At 34.7% G+C, this 25,078-nt stretch overlaps 1 protein-coding gene across 1 annotated transcript in view; it reads right to left on the reverse strand.

The window, feature by feature from the left end:
* The window catches only part of LOC130247125 (nectin-2-like), a 354,665-nt gene that overhangs the window by 173,256 nt on the left and 156,331 nt on the right, over window positions 1-25,078 (reverse strand). The window contains exons 2-4 of the mRNA XM_056480325.1: window positions 18,367-18,476; window positions 15,642-15,885; window positions 4,654-4,947 (exon numbers count right to left, since the gene is read on the reverse strand). Coding sequence (XP_056336300.1) covers window positions 4,654-4,947; window positions 15,642-15,885; window positions 18,367-18,476 — 648 coding nt within the window. The remainder of the gene's footprint in view (window positions 1-4,653; window positions 4,948-15,641; window positions 15,886-18,366; window positions 18,477-25,078) is intronic.

Consider the following 25,078-nt stretch of genomic DNA (forward strand, 5'->3'; position numbering starts at 1 on the left):
CTACTGACGGTGCTAGTGGTTACAACGATCTTTCATCTTGCTTTACGCTTGAACAACTAAATGAATGCTTAAGTCTATTTAACTGAATGTATTGTGATTACATAACAACATTGATGCTGTAAAAACAACCTTGTGAAATAAAAAATAATCACATTAAGTTTTCACCAGAAGTTTAATTGTGGGCTTTGAAACTCTAGCTGTGTATAGAGCATATTGTTTAAAGGGACAGTTCACCTAAAATTTAACTAAAAGTGAAAAAATCTTAACTAAAAGAAGCTTGTATAGGTTTCTGGGGAAAAAAAAGTGGAGGAAAACTAACTATCTCTTTTAAAAGAGCCTATTACCAGGGCCTCATTTAGTTGATGAGTTTAAGTAATGAGTTTGTGGTAATTCAAGTAATGTATTTTTCTGAGCTAACTTTTTGAAATGCAGAGAATAAAGGTTTCATTATTTTTTTTTCCGAAATCATGTACTTTTATTATCACTGTCTTAATAGGAGGTCTCATATGCAGAACCATTAAATAATCAGAATCCATATCAGAAGACATTACAGAAAATTGTAGTATCAGTGTTTCTCTAATCATCCGAAATGATGAATTTATATACAGTAAATTGTAATAAATTTAGAATAAAGCACAGTTTCTTTCAGTGTGATCAAGAGAATACAATCGTAACTTTCTGTAACCATGTAAACGAGACGTTAAAGTATACAAAATAAACAAACAGACAAAAACAATTGCTGCCGTGTTATCTTGCGTTTGGAAATCGTTGCCTGGTTTTTGGAAATCAGGTAGTGAGGTCATTTAACTTTGACTCAAAAAACTATATATCAGAACTTAATATTATAACAAGGGGCGACACCATGGCTCAGTGGTTAGCACTGTTGCCTCACAGTCCCAGCTAGATCAGTTGGCATTTCTGTGTGGAGTTTGCATGTTCTCCCCATGTTGGCGTGGATTTCCCCCACAGTCCAAAGACATGCGCTATAGGTGAATTAAATAAACAAAAGTGGCCATAGTGTGTGTGCGTGATTGTGAGAGTTGCTGCTGGAAAGTTATCCGCTGTGTAAAACATAAGCTGGATAAGTTGGCGGTTCATTCCGCTGTGTCGACCCCTGATGACTGAAGGGATTAAGGCAAAGGAAAATTAATGAATGAATATTATAACCAGTAATAATGGTAATTTTTAGGGAAATTGAGATTAATATCTTACAAAGCGGAATAAATAAGCTTTTCGTTGATGGTTTGTTAGACCAGTGTTTCCCAACGCGCTTTCCGGAGGCACACCAACAGAACATATTTTTCATGTCTCACTTATCGGAACCATTAACTTCAGGTTTTGGAGTCTCTTCTAACATCCTGCTGAGTTGATTCAGGTGTGTTTGAATAGGAAGAGGTTGAAAATATGGATTGTTGGTGTGCTTTCAGCAACAGGCTTGGGAAACACTGTGTTAGGCCCAGTACACTGTTAGTCTAAGATGTCTAAAATTTGAGGGTTCCAAAAAAATAAAAATAAAAAATAAAATGACAAACAAAAAAATTAATTCTTTAAAAGTGCAGCAAAGACTGACACCCAGTGGTTGAACTAGGTATTGCACTCCAAAATCGAAACACTTTTTCACCCAGCCCCCTCCTCTGACAACAGGTTGTCAGATTGACGACACCAACAGGAGCGTGCATGCTTATTTGTGTCAAGTCTACACCGTATGTGTAGTGACGACACAAGATATTATATTATATAATATTTATTATATTTACCATATTAAAAGGAGTTTTTGTCTTAACCATCAACTTTTAAAAAACGGTTTCAATTACTCACGAATAAACAACAGCGAACGTCTATGACAAGGAAACCTCAGGTACTGATTATGGGCTTTATTCAGCCTTAAATGCTACACATGTGAGTTTGAAAACCTTTAAGGTCCCATTTATTATCATACTGAAAGCAGCAGCAGATGGTTTACCTCAGATCTTGAAAATAAAATGAACACAGGCTATAGTTTAAACTGCATTTTGATATATATGTACAGTAATCGTAAGTTTATAAAATATCTTCAAGGAACGTTTTACTTAATGGTATAATGAATCGATCATTTTGGCTTGTATAATGTAATGTTGGCCATTCCTACAAATATACTGTAGCTGCTTTTGTTATCCACAGTCATATATTGTATGAGATTGTATTAGATTTATTAGAGTAAATGTATTCTCTTTTTTGTTTCCATTCATGTATTTAATCAGATTAAAAAATGTATCTGCATCAATTAAGCAAATATATGTTTCTATCTAACAGTTTTTTAATGAGATATCATAAACAAGTATGTAAACAGCTATAGATCTTGTGAATTTAAAACACTGAAGTCTGATTTGCAAATGAATCATTCAGACATGGGGGATTTTTTTCTAAGTAGAACATATAAAGGACTGGTACCGGTGGTCTCTAAGATCTACTTAAGCTTATGATGCTTGAGGAAAAGCGAGCCTTGATTTGTGAAATGAATCATATTCATCAACACCTCATTAAAAAAATGTATTGTTTATTGCTCACTTATATCATTAAGTGTTTGTTATTTTAGTGCTCGACAGCCTCGTTTATTTTCATTAGATTGAGCAGCCTGACCGGGAAACTCTCCAGTGCTCCACAGAAGAGAGAAAAGTTAATAAAGCAACAGAATTGAGATTTTTTAAGCTAAATTACTTCTTGCAGTTGAACTAACTGTGAGCAAAGTTATTATAATTCAGCATTTTTATAAAATTAGACACTATTTTAAAAGATTATGCAAATTTGAGTTTAGTTTTAGTTTGTTTGATTAATAGTTAGTGTAGTTTTTTATTTTGTAAACACATTGCTATTTCGTTTTTATTTATTTATTTTTACTTTTAGTAACTCTAGTGTATCAAAGTGTCAAGTTCAAACGAATTAGTGTTCATGTTTGCACAGCTTATATTAACCTAGTTCAAAAAAACACTGACCTCAAAACCTACACAAAAATATAAAATAATAAATATATCAAAGAATTAAGACACACTTCTTCACATTTAAGATCAAGTATGTAGTATACATGTCTATTTCAATGAGGAAAATGTGTTTGTGTGTAAAAGTGTTTCTCTAAACCAGGGGTCACCAAACTTGTTCCTGGAGGGCCGGTGTCCTGCAGATTTTAGCTCCAACCCTAATCAAACACACCTGAACAAGCTAATCAAGGTCTTCCTAGGAGTACGAGAAACATCCAGGCAGGTGTGTTGAGGCAAGTTGGAGCTAAATCCTGCAGGGACACCGGCCCTCCAGGACCGAGATTGGTGACCCCTGCTCTAAACAGCCGCAGGTCAGAGTGCTTATCAAGTTAGAAAACAACTATTATTTTTTTTGCTTTTTATTGCAGTTCGTTTTTCAGTGATGTTTTTTTTTTTTCATTTAATGAAAGACAGATAGTTCTAGTTTTTATTTATTATTCTTACTCCCAGGGCCGTTTATATCGAAGCTGATATTTAGTCGCACCATGTTGGTGTTTCGTAACATCTCATTTTTACGATATGGGTCGTTAGCCCAATGCTCAACCCCCAACCTGGAGGACCAGGACATACACTCATAAGAGGGTTGCACACCGGTTCGTTTATAACGATTATTATTATGTTATTTATTATTTTTGTTTTAAAAACAGTTCAACTGTTTTGCTAATTATTATTTTATTTTATTTTGCTATTCATTATTTTCATTTTGAAAACGATTTTTTTTTGCTAATTACTATTTTATTTCAGTTTTTATTTCAGTCTCAGTTTTAGTTTTTTAGATTTTCCATTTGAATTTTTAGATTTTCTTTCAGATAGCAAAAAACAATAGTTCTAGCTTTTATTTGCTTAAAACTATTGTTATTTTTTGCTAATTACTATTTAATTTCAGCTAGTTTTCCAGTCAGGGTTGCTAGTTTTCGTTAGTTTTAAGTTTTTCATTAGAATTTTTTAATTTTATTTCAGTAAACACTGAAATAAGACCAATAGTTCTAGCTTTACTTTACAAAAACGATTATTGGTTGCCAATTATTACTGTTTATTTTATTAAGCTATTTATTTTTGTTTTGAAAACTAATTGTGGGTAATTATTATTGCATTTCAGTTATTCAGTAACTGCTGTTAGTTTTAGCTCCTTTTTATTTAAATTTTATTTATTTCAGTTATGGACAGTTCAACTGTTCTAGTTTTCATTTTCATTTATTAAAACGATTATTATTTTTTGCTAATTTATATTCATTATATTATTACGTTATTTAATATTTTCAATATTAAATATATAATTATTTTATTTCAGTTTTAAATTTTTCAGTTCACATTTCAGTGTTAAATTTTTTTTAAATATTTCATTTTTCAGGTGATGGCTGTAAGTTCTAGTTCAGTGTTTCCCAACCCTGTTCCTGAAGGCACACCAACAGTCCACATTTTCAACCTCTCCCTAATCAAACACACCTGAATCATCTTATCATAACATCAGAAGAGACTCCAAAACATGAAGTTAATGGGTCAGATAATGGAGACATCCAAAATATGTACTGTTGGTGCGCCTCCAGGAACAGGGTTGGGAAACACTGTTCTAGTTTATGTTTTTGTTTAATAAAAATAACTTGTAGCTTGCGAGTGTGTGTTTGTGTGTGAATCTTACACTCCACCACCAGCTTCAGGTTGAAAACTTTGTCTTCCATCTGCGTCCTCTGATTCACCATGCAGGTGATTTCCTTCCCATTTTCGGCAGGCGTCGGGATCATCCGATATTCGCTCTTCACGGTGACCGTACCGTCGCTCTCGGGCACTGAAGTGTGGTTATAGCGGCCAGTGATGGTCGTAATCCAGGAGATTGTTGCCTCTGGTTTTCCTTGCGCTGCTGCACAAGTCGCAACCACAACTTCAGAAGTGCCTGCTCGCACTGGGACGGCGGTGGCTGAGTTTTTGGGTTTCGCTGAGGGAGAGAAAGAAAAATTAAATGAGTTTCACTCAATTTCACTATGAGGTGTTTTATTAATCAAGTAGCACTTGAGCTACACAATCCAGTCACTGACTCACATTAATGGGATAAAGCACAGTGCATTTTGAAAATAAATGAAGTCTATTTAAAAAGAGCCTCTTACTTACCAAACAAAAATGATGACAGTAAATAATATTTTATTAAATATTTTTCAAGACAGCTTAAAGTGACATTTAAAGGCTTAACTAGGTTAAGTTATGGTAATTAGGCAAGTCATTGTGTAACGATGGTTTGTTCTGTAGACAATGAAAAGGTATATATTGCTTAAGGGGGCTAATAATATTGACCTAAAAAATTTTTTTAAACTGCTTTTATTCTAGCCAAAATAAAGCAAATAAAACTTTCTCAAGAAGAAAAAATATTATAGGAAATACTGTGAAAAATTCCTGAATCTGTTAAACATCATTTGGGAAATACTTGAAAGGGGGGGGGGGGGGGGGGGATTCACAGGAGGACAAATAATTTTAATTCCAGCTGTACATGAGACATGAGACTGACACTGACTACATTTACAAGGACATCAGTAATCAAATTATTTGCCTTAATCTGAATAAGACAATAATATGATTAAGGTGTTTAAATTAAGCTGCGGTTCACTCTTCTGCCTTTGGATATCTCTGGGAGAAAAGCAGCTGCATGAATGCTTTAAATAAAAGTGAAATCATGAAGAAAAGACTGACGCCTACTATGTTTACAAATGCAAGCACAGCCATTTAGAGATCATTTCTGGTTAATGATGTCAGAATTTACCGTTTTTTTGGAATGAATGTGTTAATGGTCTTTTCCGGAAAATTCCAGAATGTCCTTGCCAGTGTGAACAGTGCTTTTTTGAATTTACTGATAAAGTTGTTCCGGTAATTTTCCGGATATTTACTGGTATTGCTGTGTAAAAGGGGCTAGTGTGTGAACATATCAAAATAGCCTGCACAACAGTTATCAAAACGTCTATTATTGTGGAGAATCTATCTCAAGAAAATACATGCTTTTAAAGGGCACCTAGGTTAGCCCTTTTTTCAGATTTGACATAAGTGTTTTGCGTCTACATGATTTGTGTCTGTAAAGTTTCAGCTCAAAACACCCATCAGATTTTTTATTATACCTTTTATTAAAGTCCTATTCATACATTTTTGTACTGGGTGGCGGTTTTGGTGTACTGCTCCTTTAAGGCTAGTCCTCCCCGCCCACCGTTTCTACGTGCCTTTCTGCGTCCCTTAATTTCCTTCCTCGGCTGAGTCAGACAACAGGAAGACATAAAGGAAGCAGATCTCACGTAGTGTTTGTGAGAAATACTACTGTAAGAACTTTACCAATGAGTATTTGTTGTGCAGTTGCATCGATGAGTCACACAAAGTTCACGCGCACACACACACACACACTGCAGCAGACACACACACACACACACACACACACACACACACACACACACACACACACACACAGACAGACAGACAGACAGACAGACAGACAGACAGACAGAGCGCCTGTTTAGCTTCGCACTCTGTTTGCACGCATATGTGACAGGATACAGGTTAATCCTCACTGCTGTATGGATATCTGTTATGTTAATGTACAAAGTAAACCTGATTTAACGTCCACAAACCGAGATTGAAGCGTCTTCTTTTATAATTGTTCTGACACGCGGCTGTGCTGATGAAGTAAAGCTAAGCTAAATCGCTGTAATTCATTACACACATGCTCTGTTTTAAACTTTTTAAACATGTGAAACTCACTCTTGATCACATTTGATGATGATTGATGAACCTAACGAACTGAACACACCTTTTATTCCCGGCTGCTTTGCGCACCTCTGGTCTTGTTGATATGACTATACACGTGACTACCGGCACATATTAATACACGCAGCTGTCAATCAATTCGGTGGGCGGGGGGACCGCACTCCTACGTGAAGTTGCGGTCGATCTGAAAACCGCTCCAACTGGTCCACCGTTTTTATGTTGCTAAATTGAAAAAAAAAAGGACTGGGTGTGTTTATTTCACCCAAATATGACGGTCTATACACCATACATGCACATATGTCTGTCCAAACAGCTTGAAAAGTAGATTTTTCACCATAGATGCCCTTTAAGTCTAACTGAACCTGTTAGAAAGCAACTTTTAAATTAATGAATTTCCCCTTTAAAAAAACCAACGGTAATAATCTGGAGCAATAAAATATTGGCGCTGGCTTTTAGCAGACAATATATCTGAGGAAAAAAAAAAATTGATTGACTCACAAGACCAAACAGACATTAGAAGCATGACTTTTAACTATATTTAAGGGATTTCTCTCAGCTAAAGCTAGCTAGAGATAAAGATAGCACTTTTTGAATTATTTATTGTAAAGCACTCGTTTAGGAAGCATTGCAAATGTGTCTTCTGTGCAGCCTGTTTAAAATTTTAAGTTCATGTTATATGATTAATTGTGTATGCTTGTACACCTACTTTAGTAAAACAGAAAACATTTATAATAATCAAATATAAATCAAATGGACAATTGGATAATATTAATATAGCAAATAATAATACTCAAATTCAATAGCATATTACTACTACTAATAATAATAATAATAATAATAATAATAATAGCAAAAAGGCTAATTTTATGAGGCGATAAAATAAATGGGGCCCGTTGGCGCCAATAGCCTAGTGCAGGGGTCACCAAACTTGTTCCTGGAGGGCCGGTGTCCTGCAGATTTTAGCTCCAACCCTAATCAAACACACCTAAATGAGCTACTCAAGGTCTTACTAGGTATACTTGAAACACCCAGGCGTGTTGAGGCAAGTTGGAGCTAAACCCTGCAGGGACACCGGGCCTCCAGGACCGAGATTGGTGACCCCTGGCCTAGTGGTTAGTGCGTCGACATATAACCCCCGGGTGCTCGTGGCAACCCGAGTTCGATTCCCGGCTCGAGGTCCTTTGGCGATCCTTCCCCTTTCTCTGCTCCTCATACTTTCCTGTCTGTAAATCTCCACTGTCCTGTCATTAAAGGTGAAAACCCTTAAAAAATTATTATTAAAAAAATTATTAAATGGGGCCCTTGGGTTTGCTATAGCAATATGTTCTTAATCCGACCCTGCCCGAGACAAAGTGAGATATTGGATGCGAGTATGAAGTAAGGACTGGTGGAAGAGTGTTGTTTTAATACTGGGCATCGAATGAAAAATAAAATCAGCATATTGCGACGTGTGTCTCTGTGGTCTTTTACTGTGGTAGTTGCAGAGAATAGTGTCGAACAGCCGTGTTTATAAAATATCCTGTCTGAAAATGCGTCCTACATGATGGTAATAGTTTGATTAAGATGTTTACATGTCTGCACTTCAATAATGCGACTAAAATCTGCACACTCTTTATTCCATTAGTGTTTAGTTCGACTATGACTTTAGATGGATTAAGGTCATCAAAAATCACTGTTTACATGGTAGAGTCTTAATCAGAGTATTGTCTTATAATCATATTAAAATCTGATTATTGGTGTCCATGTAAACATTCTCACAGTTCTGCAGGAAAGCAGATGCCTGGGACTATCTGGGATGGTCAACTATAAAGATCATTCTCCAAATATATTTTAATCACTCAGTAAAAGAGAATAGAATATACGAGAGCTGTGTAATTATATCCAGTAGTGAGTTGTCAGTGTCAGATAACACACTTCTGAATCTGTCATTATTCATGCTTCTTTGTTTACTTATTGATCTAACATTTAATGAGCAGAACGGAGATAACAGCTTCATTCAATTAAACCTGTTAACAGGTTCATGTTCATTTATACAAAATAATAGGCACTTGAATGAAGAGTGTCCAAATATGGGGGAAACAATTATTCATTGTTATTCAGTGTAAAAATTAAACCCTTATTCAGACCTGTACTTAAAAGAGTTTTAAACAGAATACGTGATTTTATTATATCTTACAGGATTAAAAACTTGCTGACAAATGAGTAAAATCTTGTGCTTTGAAGGATGATGGTGAAGTATAATTATTTCAAATGACATTAAATGAGAATTTAGGGGCTTAACGGTGATCTTTAATTAATATGTCATCAAAAGATTCTTGTTCTGAATATGCCTGACAAGACTTTTAGCATATAAATAGTATTACACTAAATGACATGTTACTGAGCGTCTTCTGTAAATAACAGGGAAAATTATGTTCCTATCTGTCTGTCTGTCTGTCAGTCTGTCCGTCCGTCTGTCTGTCCATCCATCATTTCTTTAATCAATCCATCTATTCCTTCCATCCATCCACCCAGCCCTCATTAACTTAAACCATCCATCTATTCCTTTCATTCATCCATCTATCCATCCTTCCCTCCTTCAACTCATCAACCCATCCATTCATCCATCAATTCCTTCAATCCATTCATTCATTTATTCCCTTTATTCATCCAACAAACCCTTCAATGCATCCATCTATTCTTTCCTTCCTTCCTTCCTTCCTTCCATTCGTCCATCTATTCCATCCATCCATCCATCCATCTATTCTATTCATCTAATCCTTCAATCAATCCATCCATTCCTTCAATCCATTCATCTATTCCTTCCACCCATCCATTTATTCCTTCCAGCCATCCATCTATCCCTTCAATCCATCCATCCATGCATTTGTTCCTTCAATCCATCCATTCTTTTCTTACCTCCACTATCCATCCATACCTTCCTTCCTTCCTTCCATCCATCTATTCATCCATCCATTTATCATTTAAACCCATCCATCCATCCATGTATTCCTTCAATCCATCCATCCCTTCTTTCCTAATTACATCTACTCATTCCTTCCATCCATCCATATATTCCATCATTCCATTCATCCATCCATCCATCCATCTTTTCTATTCATCTAATCCTTTAACTCATCCAATTATCCATCTATTCCTTCAATCCATTCATCTATTACTTCCACCCATCCATTTATTCCTTCCAGCCATACATCTATCCCTTCAATCCATCCATCCTACTGTTCCTTCAATCCATCCATTCTTTCCTTTTCTCCACTATCCATCCAGTCCTGCCTTTCATCCATCCATCCATTCCATTCACATATCCCTTCAATCCATCTTTTCTTTCCGTACTTCCATTTATCCATCCATTCCTTCCTTTTATCCATCTATCCATGCTTCCATCTATTCCTTCAATCATTCATCTACTCCTTCCACTCATCCATATATCCAGCCATCCATTTATTCCTTCAATCCATCCATCTGTTCTTTCCTTACCTCCACTTTCCTTCCTTCCTTCCATCCACCCATCCATCTATTACTTCAATCCTTTCATCTATTCCTTTCACTCATCCATATATCCAGCCATCCATTTATTATTTCCAGGCAACCATGTATCCCTCCAATCTATCCTTCCACCCATACATTCCATCCATCCCTTCAATCCATTCGTCTATTCCTTCCATCCATGCATTCATCCCTTCAGTCCATACATCCATCTGTTCCTTTAATCCATCCATTCCTTACTTTCATTCATACATCCCATCTATTTCTTCAGTCTATCTATATATTCCTTCCTTTCACCCATCTATTTGTTCAATCCATTCATCTACTCAAATCCATCCATCCATCCTTTTCTTCCATCCATCCACCCACCCATTCCTTCCATCCATCCATCTATCTTGATGCAACATAAAAAACCCCAAATATAAATTCCACATTTCCTGTTTTGTTGAAAATTCAATTAACACTCATTTCACCGGAAAAAAAAACTGACAATGGTGAAATCAAGCACTTGTTTTAATTAGCGAAGTGAACAAAACTACCAAACAACGCATTTGAAGGCAGGAGGTAACGAGACAGATAAAGCGAGAAGTTAACAACATTACAAGACAAACCCAGAGTTAATGTGCTGCTCTTGTGCACCCAGAGGTAAACAATGAAAGACAAGCCGAGCGAGACGCTTGAACAGCCAACGTGGATAAACAGGCAGCGCTGATTCATAGCATCACTCCATCTCTGATGATAGCATTAGCTTAGTCATTCAAATGATGAATCAGGCTAATGGGCGACATTAGCGTTAAAGCAGACAGCAGAAATGCTACTGTGAGCAAAGCTAATGTAGTTTAGCGCGACTCTGCGTCTGTGCTTCCCCACAGTTGCAAATTTTGCAAGCCTTGAAATATGTTGTCTAGACGGATGCTTAATGAATATTTACAAGATATCTAATAGCATTTTGCTGGCTATATACTAATAGGAAACACTGTAAATATTGTTTTTTTTTATTTTAGCGTGCTAATTATTTGGCCATTAAGTTTGCTAAAGACTGTGCCAGTAGGCTTATTTCACGCTCTCTGCTCATGTCGAGACTTGCAAGTACTGTATGAGAGCAGGGTGATTTTAACAGCATCTCTGATTTGCACAAAACTGAGATTAAAATGTTTAATTTGCTGCTTTTGAACCATTTGAAAAACACTGATTCAGTGGTATATGTCAATCTGCAAAGCCATTTATGTGTCTTCAATGAGGTGTGAAAGCATAAGCTACATTTTATAAGAGCTGAACAGACATACACTGTAAAACCTAACCATTGTAAACAATGTGTCCTCCTAACACTTTTAAAGTAGTTTATTTTACTTAATATCCATCTATTCCTTAAATCTGTCCATCATTACTTTAATCCATCCATCCATCTATTCCTTCTATCCAACCATCTATTCAATCCATCCATCCCTCCATTTATTCCTTCCACCCATCACCCATCCATCCATCTAATCCTTCAATTCATCCATCTATTCTTTTCTTTCGTCCATCCATCCATCCATCCATCCATCCATCTATGCACTCAATCCATTAATCTATTCCTTCCGTCCATTCACACATTCATTGGTTTATTCATCCATCTATCCATTCCTTCAATCCATCCATCCCTTCCAACTATCCATCCATCTATCAACCCATCCACCCTTTCTTTCAGTCATTTATCTTTTCCTTTTATAATCCATCCATCTATTCTTTTCATCAATCTATGTATCTCTTGAATCCATCCATCTGTCTGTTCCTTCAATCCATCCTTCTATTCTTTCCTTCCTTCCATCCATCCATACCTTCAATCCATCCAGCCAATCCTTCAATCCATCCATCCATTCCTTCAATCCATCCATCTATTCTATCCTTTCATCCATCCATCCATCCATCCATTCATCTCTTCAATTATGCTATCCATCCATACATCCATTTTTTTCAACCCATCCATCCCTTCCATCTATCCATCCACCCATTCATCCATCTACTCCTTCCATCCACATATCTATCACTTGAATCCATCCATCTATTCCTTTAATCCATACATCTATTCTTTCCTTCTATCCATCCATCTACATATCCATCTATGCATTCAATCCACTCTTTAACAGTTAATTTTACCTAATATCCAACAATTGGCTGATTTTAGCTGTAAAATTCTGGTTAACTGTACTATTCACAAGCATTATTATTGTACTATTTATGCATTTCTTACTCAAGAAACCCTAGTTTTGTATAATCACCATTTGGTTTCACTGTGTACCCACTTCCCAGCATGCTTGGCTTTATCCTGTAAGAATAAATGTTGAAATTAAGTGTAAATTGATGAGTTTTTGCACACGATGATCTACTACTGTTTAAAATGCATCTATTCTGTTATTTTAAAGGTTCCTCCGTTTTCTTTCTGAAGTCTACAGTGCTTTATACAATAGGTTTACATGCAAAAAACAAACAAACAAACAACTGATACATTCATATACATATGCAAATATATATAAAAATCATTTTTCATTCTTTCTTAACCCTACTCTGCTCTGATTGGTCAGATGGCCCAGATTGTGTGTCATCTATCCATCTGAGAATGTTGGCTCACTACCAAATTTGACTGGAGGTCTCCTTCCCTCAATCACAAACACTGCAACAATTGTTTTGATTTTGCTTTATCAAACCGAGTCCGTCCACCCACACTTCCATCACAGGCATGACATGAGTAGGACGTTTCTGGTAAGTGGCACCTTATCGGAACTTATAGCTATGTAATATACAGTACACTACCTGACAAAAGTTTTGTCGTCGATTGGAGTTGTAAGAGCAACAAGTAATTCTCGACTTCTAGTTGATCATTTGGAAAAGTGGCAGAATAAGGATTTTTCTGATGAATCATCTGTTGAACTGCATCCCAATCATCACAAATACTGCAGAAGACCCACTGGAACCCACATGGACTCAAGATTCTCATAGAAATCAGTCAAGTTTGGTGAAGGAAAAATCATGGTTTGGGGTTACATTCAGTATGGGGGTGTGTGAGAGATCTGCAGAGTGGATGGCAACATCGACAGCCTGAGGTATCAAGACATTTGTGCTGCCCATTACATTACAAACCACAGGAGAGGGCAAATTCCTCAGCAGGATAGCGCTCCTGCTCATACTTCAGCCTCCACATCAAAGTTCTTGAAAGCAAAGATGGTCAAGGTGCTCCAGGATTGGCCAGCCCAGTCACCTGACATGAACATTATTGATTATTGAGGATGTTTGGGATAAGATGAATCCAAAGAATCTTGATGAACTCTGGGAGTCCTGCAAGAACGCTTTTTTGCCATTCCAGATGACTTTATTAATCAGTGATTTGAGTCATTGCAGAGATGTATGGATGCAGTCCTCCAAGCTCATGGGAGTCAATATTAATTATTTTTCCACTGCACCATGACTTTATATTCTATACTGGACATTATTTCTGTTAAGTGACAAGACTTTTGTCTAAGCAAAGTCGGACCTTACTGTCCTAATTAAGTAATTAAAAAATCAAGGCATGATCATATTTTATTTTGGTAAAATAAGCGTAATCTAGAGGTCTTTGCCTTTCATATAAGCCACTTCTGATACTAAATGATCAACTAGAAATCAAGTTATTGTTTGCTGCTCCTAAAACTTGGATAGGCGACAAGACTTTTGTCAGGTAGTGTATTCACAAGTGTTTCATAGATAAAAGCGTAAGGTTTGTACGTACACTAGATGAGCATTTTAGAATTCAGTTGTATAAACACAAGCTTATTTAATGTACGAGCATCTGCTTCATGCTTATATGCATGAGTGAAGTGTGATTTGGTGCTTCAAATTGGTGAATTCTTTCATCATAAACAACAACATGAAGATCTGCTGCGAGTAACAGATTTATTTCGCAGCCTCAGTGATTATTTTTGGTAAAAGTGCATAAGTCACGGTAAAAATAGTTTCAAATATAATTTTTTTTTCTCAACATGATGTTGACAACACAAACCAGCAACAAAGATTTAAAAGTGACTGAAGTTGCTCTTTTAGCGTGCAGAGAATGAATGAAATGGGAATTCCTGACAGCTTGCTTGTGCGGTTCAGAATCAATTCTTTGTTTTTAAGAGGCAATAACTTTATTTACCAAAACTTTGCAGACCTTTTACATTCACAAACAGCTACATTAGACACTGTATGAAACCTAATATTCGAAAAATCACAATAGGGGCCCTTAAAAATGGAAGTTAACTCATGATTTATTCTTATTTGGTTTTAAACCTTCACATGCCACAGTCATTTCACCTTGCAGCCCAAGACCGGTTACTCACTGAAGCTAGACAGGGCTGAGCCTGGTCAGTACCTGGATTTAAGACCCCAAGAAAAAACTAGGTTGCTGTTGGAAGTGGTGTTAATGAGGCCAGCAGGGGGTGCTCAATCTGTGATCTGTGTTAGTCCTAATGCCCCAGTATAGTGAAGGGGACACTATCCTGTCAGTGAGCGCCATCTTTTAGATGAGACGTTAAACCGAGGTCTTGATAATCATTAAAAACCCCATGGCACTTCTCGTAAAGAGTAGAGGTGTAAACCCGATGTCCCGGCCAAATTTCCTCCATCGGCCCTTACTCTTCATGGCCTCCCAATCCTCCCCATCCACCGAATTGGCTCTATCACCAATTGTCTCTCCACTCTACCAATAGCCGTTGTCCTGTGGCTGCCGTCGCATCATCTAAGTGGATGCTGCACACTGGTGGTGGTGTGCAGAACTCCCCTTATGATTGTAAAGCGGTTTGGGTGTATGGCACAGTAAATGCACTATATAAATACGCATTACATGACATATGAGTTTCCACGCGGAAACGCCAACTGACCCAGCCGAGGCTCGAACCAGCGACCTTCTTGCTGTGAGGCGACAGCACTACCTAGTGCGCCATTGCGTCACCCGACTTCCATAGTAGGAAAACAAAATGTTTCGGCAGTCAATGGGCCCCAGGAATCAGCATTTTTCAAAATATCTTCTTTTGTGTTCAACAGAAGAAATAAACTCAAATAGGTTTAAGTAGGAGTTAGTAATGACAGAATTAAACATTTTTTGGATTAACTATCCCTTTAAAGTCCATTTCTGCATTACAAAAACTCCATATATGTGTGTGTTGTTGTGTAAAATGCATTTGTGAAAAGCTTTGACTATTTAAACTCAGCAGTCAATGCTCACAACACCTGCTTACACTTGAAGAATTTAATCTGATTTCAGCTTCTCTTCTGTTGATAGGAACCACAATTGTTGTGATACAGTTCACAAAGCATCGATTTTTACTAATATGAATTATTCCTGGAGTCTGTCTTGTTTGTAGGAAGCGCTGAGTATAGCAGCTCTATAAATAAACAAGTGTTTCTTCTTACCCAGCATGATAAGAGTGGTTGTTCCCTGCTCGTTTCCGCTGGGGTAAGTGGCGTATTCGCAGATGTACCTGCCAGCATCAGCCATCCTCAGTTTGTCGATCCTAATGGACGGGTTCTCCAGGGAGCCCTGTGTGAACTTAACTCGGCCCTCGAAGTCTTTATTAGGGAAACTGGCTCCGTATAGTGGGTGGAATACAGCAATGTTCTGCCGATCATTTTCCGCACGCTCAAACATCCACGAGACCTGCCAAGCAGAAAGAAAAAGGGTATAGTTATGTCAAGCGATTAATAGTGATTAAACGCATCCAAAATAAAAGTTCACATTTACAAAATATATTTGTGTGTACTGTATATTTTTGTGTATATAAATATATGCATGACTATATTGTATCAAATATTCATTTTATTTTATATATATTTATATATTTATTTATATATATATATATATATATATATATATATATATATATATATATATATATATATATATATATATATATATATATATATATATATATATATATATATATACACACACACACACACAGTTGAAGTCAGAATTATTAGCCCCCCTTTAAATTTTTTTTTTTTTTTTTCAAATATTTCTCAAATGATGTTTAACAGAGCAAGAAAATTTTCACAGTATGTCAAATAATATTTTTTTTCTTCTGGAGAAAGTCTTATTTGTTTTATTTTGGCTAGAATAAAAGCAGTTTTTAATTTTTTATGAATCATTTTATGGTCAAAATTATTAGCCCCTTTAAGCTAATTATTATTTACTGTCATCATGGCAAAGAGAAAATAAATCAGTTATTAGAAATGAGTAATTAAAACTATTATGTTTAGAAATGTGAAAAAAATATATAATAATCTTCTCTCCGTTAAACAGAAAGTGGGTAATAAAATAAACAGGAGGGCTAATAATTCAGCGCGGCTAATAATTCTGACTTCAACTATATATATATATATATATATATATATATATATATATATATATATATATATATATATATATATATATATATATATATATATATATATATATATATATGAATATATATATATGCATTAAATATATATATATATATATATATATATATATATATATATATATATATATATATATATATATATATATATATATATATATATCAGGGGTTGCACAAACTAGTCGACTAGCTTTTTTAGTGCGCACTATTTTATCGGTATTCGTCTGAGCAAATCTCTGACAGTGTAATAACTTCACATGAATCTGAAAGTGAAAGAAAATGAAAGTGCGGCCAACACATGCATTACTTCTGCAGTAAAATATCTGTTATGGTTACATTCTTACTAGAACATGCAGTGATCAATGTGTTGACTGCATTTATTTAGCAGTAAAATTAGCCTGAGTGCTAATGTTGCATTAATAAGGAAATGACAGTTTTGACAATGCTTTTGTTTTGCACTAAAATTAGTCATTGGTAATGTTGCATTATTTTTGCAACGTGTTATGAGCTTTGAAACAGTGTGCGTATATATTTCCTGCAAATAAATAGCAAATTGTGGCATGTAACAAAACATCTGCATCTTATGTTTTATTGATGACATCAACAGCGACTAGTTGATGTCGACTCGACTTTTATAACATAAATTTAATATATATATATATATACATTTGAAGTTTATCAAAATTATCCTAAATCAAGAATGGGTGGTTTTGATTTGTTTTATGATACCTTTGATAAAAGGTTTTTAACGACCTCAAAAATGTTGACTACTGTATTAATTGATCAATAAACGCGATTAATCACATCTAAAACAAAATTTTGTTTGTCAGTTTAAGTGTGTACTGTGTATATTTATATTACATACTGCACATATTTAAGAAAATGTTTATTTATTTTTAGATAAAAAAATATATGTATACAAATTATAAATACATTTCGATATGTAACAAAGTTGTTTTGTATAGTATGTGTGTGTATCACATATACATTTGAAATATATATAATACACACACATATATTACATATATCAAAATAAACTATTATTTTGCATGTGATTAATAACGATAAATTTTTACCCAGCACCAGTAAAGACAAACTTTTATCTTGGATGTGATTAATCGTTTAACATCCGTTGCATGAAACCCATGCTGGATAAGTTGGCGGTTCATTCTGCTGTGGCGACCTCTGAATAATAAAGGGACTAATCGTTTAAAAGTTTGCTTTTACATGAATAATGTTTATGGGTTAATCTAGTGGACAACACTGGACAAGTATTGGACCAGTGGCGACCTGTCATTCTAGCTGGGGTTTGTTTACATGCACAGGCATTTCTATGCCTTGCGAATATTGTTGATATGAATTTTACATATTTTAATTTCACCCAGGTACAGTGATCAAGCAAGAAGATGTTATCGAGAATTTTGATAATGACTTCTGATAACCTTCTGATAACCTTCTTCAACGCATCTGGTTTAGGATGAACTGAAAAATGTAATCAAATCATGTTCATTTAAATCTGTTTTGGAAATATTATACAGCATAAATGGGTTATTAAAGCATCAAAATAATAAAAGTTGTTAATTTTCTTACAGTCCCTAAATATTTAATTGGTATATTTAATAAAATTCTGAATATCTTTTATTTTAGGTAGAGAGTAAACAAAACATCTTCATTCAAGTAGCCCTCCTCCCCCAAAACCAAAAAAACTCAATAAAATCAATCTCATCTGGTCTGACCTGTGTGAGTTTGGTGGTCCCGCTGTTGGTGAACTCACAGCGCAGGTTGACCGACCCATTCGGATACGCCGTGACCTCATACTCCACCCGAACACGCTGACTCCAGACAGCTATAAAACACAAAACAAAAGAACAACATTAAAAAACTATCCAATATCACAGCATACATCACACAACACCAGACGTCAGGCTAATAGGAAACATCTTAAATGCACCCTTATGTTGACTTCCAGCAGACTTGAGCTTTTCCAAGAAAAAAAAAGCGCGGTTTCAGACTGATTAGAGATCAGTAGCTTCATATCTATTGACTGAATGTGCAGACTGTCTCAGCGTGAGACTTATCCTGGTTTGATTGCCCATAATTAAAGAAGAAAAAAAGTTCTTTGTCATCATCGCAGCATCAATCTACACCATCGCGGATATGGATCAGAAGAGGGCTGGACAAATGCATCTGGATGAGAAGCATTATGAAAGTCGATTTGAGACATTCACAGCGTTTTTACTTCCATAATGCATCGAATTCCCGAGTGGAGCGGAATATTCAATGAGGAATGCAGGAGTGGGCTTTAATTTAAAGGGGTAGTTCACAACAACAACAACAAAAAAGAAAGTTCTGTCATTATTTACTCATCCTTCTGAACCAATTTGAGTTTCTTTCTTCTAATGAACACAACAAGAAGATATTTAGAAATATGGCACTTATTGACATCAATAGTAATTTTATGGATGTCTATTGGTTTCACTGACATTCTTCAAAATATCTTCTTTTGTGTTCAACAGAAGAAAGAACCCCCAAAACGGTTTAAAACGACATGAGGTAGAGTAAACGATAATTTAATTATTATTTTTTAGGTAAAACGTCAATAATTCATTTACCCAGTTTAACTTTAAAGCTTTTAATTTGAGGAAGAAAACACTTATTCAGACAGTTTTAATTGTTTTCATGCACGTGCAACATAATTAGCCTTAAATTTCTTGACAGCACTGACTAACACATCTAAGCAAACAACAGATGGATGCTGCAAATGGAAAATTATATTACACACTTGACTTGTAGGTAATCGAGTGCGCAAATAATTAAAAATCATCACTAAGATAGTGTTTATGCTGCTTTTATAATGGTCTTGTTCTTAAACAAAACAGTTAGGTGATCAAATCTTCATTATAAGTTATGAAAGTGCTTTATTAGTGTGATAGAAACAAAGCAGATATTCAGAGAATATTCAATATGAACTTTGCACAATATTGATATCATGGCGTTATTTATTAGGTAAACATTTAGAGTGCTTTTAAAGAATATTCATTTTATATTTTCAGTATAGGGCTGCAACTAACATTTATTTTGATAATCGATTAATTGGGGGTTTATTTTCTTCGATTAACTGCATAAAAATAAAACCCTTTTTTATTTGCCATTTTGCTTTTTATAACTATATAAAACTGTAAATCAGGGTATTTTTCAGGTATAAAAATATACTTAAAAAATGCAAATATCGAGTTTACAGATCTTTAATTTTGACGTTTTAATCCTTAAATGAAAAACAACTTTATTTTCAACCAGTAAAACTTCTCTAAATATCCAAAATTATGACATAAACATGATGACAATAAGATATTAAGGAGCAGAATTTGCAATTTGCTGACATTTAAAAATGAAAAATTGTAAATTAAATCCTATTGTTTCGATCTTTACCTATTATATATATAAATAAATCATAAATTAAAACCTCTTGTTTAGATCTTTACCTATTATATATATATATATATATAAATAAATCATAAATTAAAACCTCTTGTTTAGATCTTTACCTATTATATATATAAATGATAAATCATAAATTAAAACCTCTTGTTTAGATCTTTACCTATTATATATATAAATGATAAATCATAAATTAAAACCTCTTGTTTAGATCTTTACCTATTATATATATATAAATAAATCATAAATTAAAACCTCTTGTTTAGATCTTTACCTATTATATATATATATATATATATATAAATAAATCATAAATTAAAACCTCTTGTTTAGATCTTTACCTATTATATATATATATATATATATATATATATATATATATATATATATATATATATATATATATATATATATATATAAATAAATCATAAATTAAAACCTCTTGTTTAGATCTTTACCTATTATATATATAAATGATAAATCATAAATTAAAACCTCTTGTTTAGATCTTTACCTATTATATATATAAAATGATAAATAGTAAATTAAATCCTATTGTTTAGATCTTTACCTATTATATTTTTATATATATATATATATATGATAAATAATAAATTAAATCCTATTGTTTAGATCTTTTCCTATTGTACTTAATAATAATTTAGCAATTTAATTTGGGTGATACATTTATTTACTCTGAACATGCACTCTAAGTATTGTTTTTTTTTGTTATTATACCTGTTAAAGCAATCTTTTTTGCAGTCAATATCACGATAATAGCATATATGATGCAAACTAAAAACTTATTAATCTTAGCTGATGTTAATTTCTTAGTTACTGCTTAATATCGTGTTAAAATCGTAGTCGTATTCATATTACAAATCGTAATCGTTTAAGATTTTAAATAAGATTAAATAGAGTTAATATAACTACAAAAAATCAGTAGATTTTTTATTTATTCAATGCTAACATAGTAACTACTACATCTGCCCTTTTCTCACTGTAAACTAACATTTACTGTTTTATCTGGAATGATTTGTTAGCGTTGTTTTGTTTTTTGTTATTGTTGTTTTTCTTATAAGTTGAAAACAAATATGTAAGTATGATTGCGGTGTATTATATTGTCACATTTTTATTACATCTCAGTAAATAAAACATTTTAAAATAACAGTTAATAATAAGAATATACTCTATAGTGTTGGATTAACTATTTTTGGGTGTACAGAAACGTTTTCCAGAGTAAAGTGTTACTGTATTCTTATTACATTTTTAAGGAACGCAGTAATGTAGTGAATAACATTTTAAATCGATGTAATCTGATTACAATTAAAGTCAATGTAATCGCATTACTTATGTTACAAATATAGTTTTTAGGAGAAAAAATTGCTGGAGAACCCGAGCTGAAATGGTTGCTGTGGAAACACAGACATTACTTTGATTGTATTGAGTGAAAAAACTAAAATATTGCTGTGAAATTTAGTCTATGTCCAGTCTCTAAAGAACTTTCGATTGCTTTTAACTCGACCAGCAACTTGTTCAAACATTTGCACAGAACGTATTCTACGACAATACTCATCACCAAGGCATACACTGTGATAGAGCGCACAGTCTGCACACTGTCAAGCTTCTGTGATCAACCCATTGTAATGTTTTTCAGTAAATATTAAATTACTGAAAGAGCTGCAGTTTATTTTGTATTTGTTACAGGTTTTATATGCTTTAAAAGTAACTTCAAAGTAAAGTGATTAGTAATCTGATTACTTTTACATGAAATAATTAACAATGTAATCAAACTACTATTTTCCAGTAGTAGTAAGTAATTTGTAATCTATTACTTTTTAAAAGTAACTCAATACTGGTAGTTAATCGTAATTTAGCAATTTAATTTGCTTGATACAGTTATTTACTCTGAACATGTGTATTCAATTAAGCAATACACAAGGTATTTTTTGTTATTATACCTGTTAAAATAAGCTTTTTCGCAGCTAACGTCAATATCGCAATAATAACGTTTATCGTAATATATCGAAGTAAACTACTGTAGCCAGTAAACTTCATGCACATGTTTTTAAATAACATTAAACATGATCAAAACAGTCACCTGTTTTGAAAACAAATGTTCAGATAAGTAAACAACAGACAAATTCACTTTCGTCAATTGGTAAAGTTTGATCCTCGCCACTGGCTTGCTTGGTTTGGGACTTATGGAGCTGCGCATTGACTTTCAGCAGTAAAAATTAAACCATACTGAATTGAACTTCAACTTTGAAAACTGGACTGACACCGTTTCAATTTACTAGAACTTCTATGCTAAGCTGCTTTGACACAATCTACATTGCAAAAGCGCAATAGAACAAATAGTTTCGAAAAGTTCAAATATACGTTTGGTATGGTTTAAAAAAATACCTATCATTGCAATGCTAGTAAAATACTGTAATATCACAATAATACTGTATACCCTGAAAAAAGCTACCCCAATAATCGCAGTAAAAAAATCTGATACCATCATAAGCCTAAACGCGTTATCACTTTCCTTCCTTAAACTGTTTGTTTAACTGACACTTCAATGGCATTCCAGTCACAGCACATTTCAAAGATATCCTTCTCTATTTGAAAACGTTTTCCAGGCGGCGATCTTTGCAGCTTTCTGAAGTCTGCAAAGTTCAAGTTTTTCAGAAGTCACTTGCTTTCACGTTTTTTCCTCAACCGTCCGAACACAAAGGCAGGTTAAAATAAACAACCCGTGTTTTGGCTCGGGCAGTCGGCTGACTCCATCGAGCTCCTGCGGAGACAGAAGCGAGACCTCCAGCTCCGAGCTCCAGGAGTCAAAGGCCACGAGCAGCATGAGAGCAGCTCCATTTATACTGAAGGAATAAGCAATGGCTCAGTGCTCACAAACACACACATACAATTCAAAAAACAGCTGCGTTTGACAACCGACAGAATCATCAGCGCTCTCAAATTGCGCGCACCCTTGAGAATATTAAATCTATCAAATACAGGGCTGCATGAAACAACACATAAACAGAGCTTGATTCTGTTATTGAAACGCATACTTTAAAACAATCTCTCGAATGCATAAGCATCATCCTCTCACGCTACACCCCCTTTAACCACACTGAGAAGATCCAGTCTGTTTTATGTTCCACAAAGGCATTAAATCGATTTGACCTCAGGTTCACAAACCTCCAATAAATCAGATGTGTTATCTAATGCTGGCTAAAAAGTATACAACCCACTGACAGAACTTGCCAAATACTTGTACCGTACAGTAATGTGTTTGTATTAGAGAGGACATAATATGCTTTGCAATGTTTTGCTTTTCCTTTAGTGGGTTCAACAATGTATTGTGTTATGATGTCTATTGTGTGTAGCAACAGTATCATACTGTAGGCTATGATATATCATGTAGGCTAGCTCTCTAAAAAATAAAGACATTTATTGAAAAGCAGGATTTATGAAATACTGTAAACCAACATTGTCGGTTTTCCGTATTATTATTATAGATAAGCTATTTAATTAAATAAATAATTCAAACATATTTTACAGTATGTTTGTATTTTTTTTTTTTCTGGAGAAAGTCTTGTTTACTTTAGTTTAGCTGTTTTTTTTTATTTGTTAAAGCAAATCAGTATTATTATTAGCCCGTTTAAAAAATGTCCAATTGGCTACAGAACAAGGGTGTCACGGTGGCGCAGTGGGTAGCACGATCACCTCACAACTAATTTGAGCCCCGCCATTTTTGTGTGGAGTTTGCATGTTCTCCTTGTGTTAGCGTGGGTTTCCTCCTGATGCTCCGGTTTCCCCCCCAAGTCCAAAGACATGCTGTATAGTTACATTGAGTAAACTAAATTGTCCGTAGTGTACGTGTACGAATGAGAGTTTATGGGTGTTTCCCAGTGTTCGGTTGCGGCTGGAAGGGCATTCGCGGCGTAAAAAATATGCTGGATAAGTTGCCGGTTAATTCTACAGTGGCGAACCCTGATTAACAAAGGGACTAAGCCAAAAAGAAAATGAATGAATGGCTACAGAACAAATCACATTGACTAGTTAACCAATGCCTAGTAAACCTAATAACCCAGTTAAGCCTTTAAATAGCACTTTAAGCTTAATACTAGTGTCCTGCAAAAAAAACTAGAAAAAAACATTAACCGTGGCAAAAACACAAAAGAAATTAGTTACTAAAAATCTGTTTTTAAAAGTGTTGTGTTGAAAAACCCTTTTGGTAAACAGCACTTGGAAAATATTTTGTAAAAAAAATTTATTTCACATGAAGGGTTAAATTTGTCCACCAAAATTTGATGTTATTGTTGTAGTCTGTTGCGCAATCCAACATTGTTCTCTTAATAAAATGAATTATTTTGATCCCAAAACAAAATGAAATCTGTATAAAACATAGTTTATCAAACCAACCAACAAATCAAACCAGCCAACCAACAAATCAAACCAACCAACCAATCAAACCAACCAACCACCAACGCAACCAACCAAACCAACCATCAAATGAATCAAACCAACCACCAACGCAACCAACCAAACCAACCATCCAATCAATCAAACCAAATCAAATTAACAAACCAAACCAACCGACCTACCAACCAAGCAACCAACCAAACCAACCATCCAACCAATCATACCAACGCAACCAACCAAGCCAACCATCCAATCAATCAAATCAAATCAAATCAAATTAACCAACCAACCAACCAAACCAACCGACCTACCAACCAAGCAACCAACCAAACCAACCATCCAACCAATCAAACCAACCACCAACGCAACCAACCAAGCCAACCATCCAATCAATCAAATCAAATCAAATTAACCAACCAACCAACCAACCAAACCAACCGACCTACCAACCAAGCAACCAACCAAACCAACCATCCAACCAATCAAACCAACCACCAACGCAACCAACCAAACCAACCATCCCACCAATCAAACCAACCACCAACGCAACCAACCAAACCAACCATCCAATCAATCAAACCAAATCAAATCAAATCA

The sequence above is a fragment of the Danio aesculapii genome, chromosome 19 (assembly GCF_903798145.1).
Source record: "Danio aesculapii chromosome 19, fDanAes4.1, whole genome shotgun sequence".
Classification (NCBI taxonomy): Eukaryota; Metazoa; Chordata; class Actinopteri; order Cypriniformes; family Danionidae; genus Danio; species Danio aesculapii.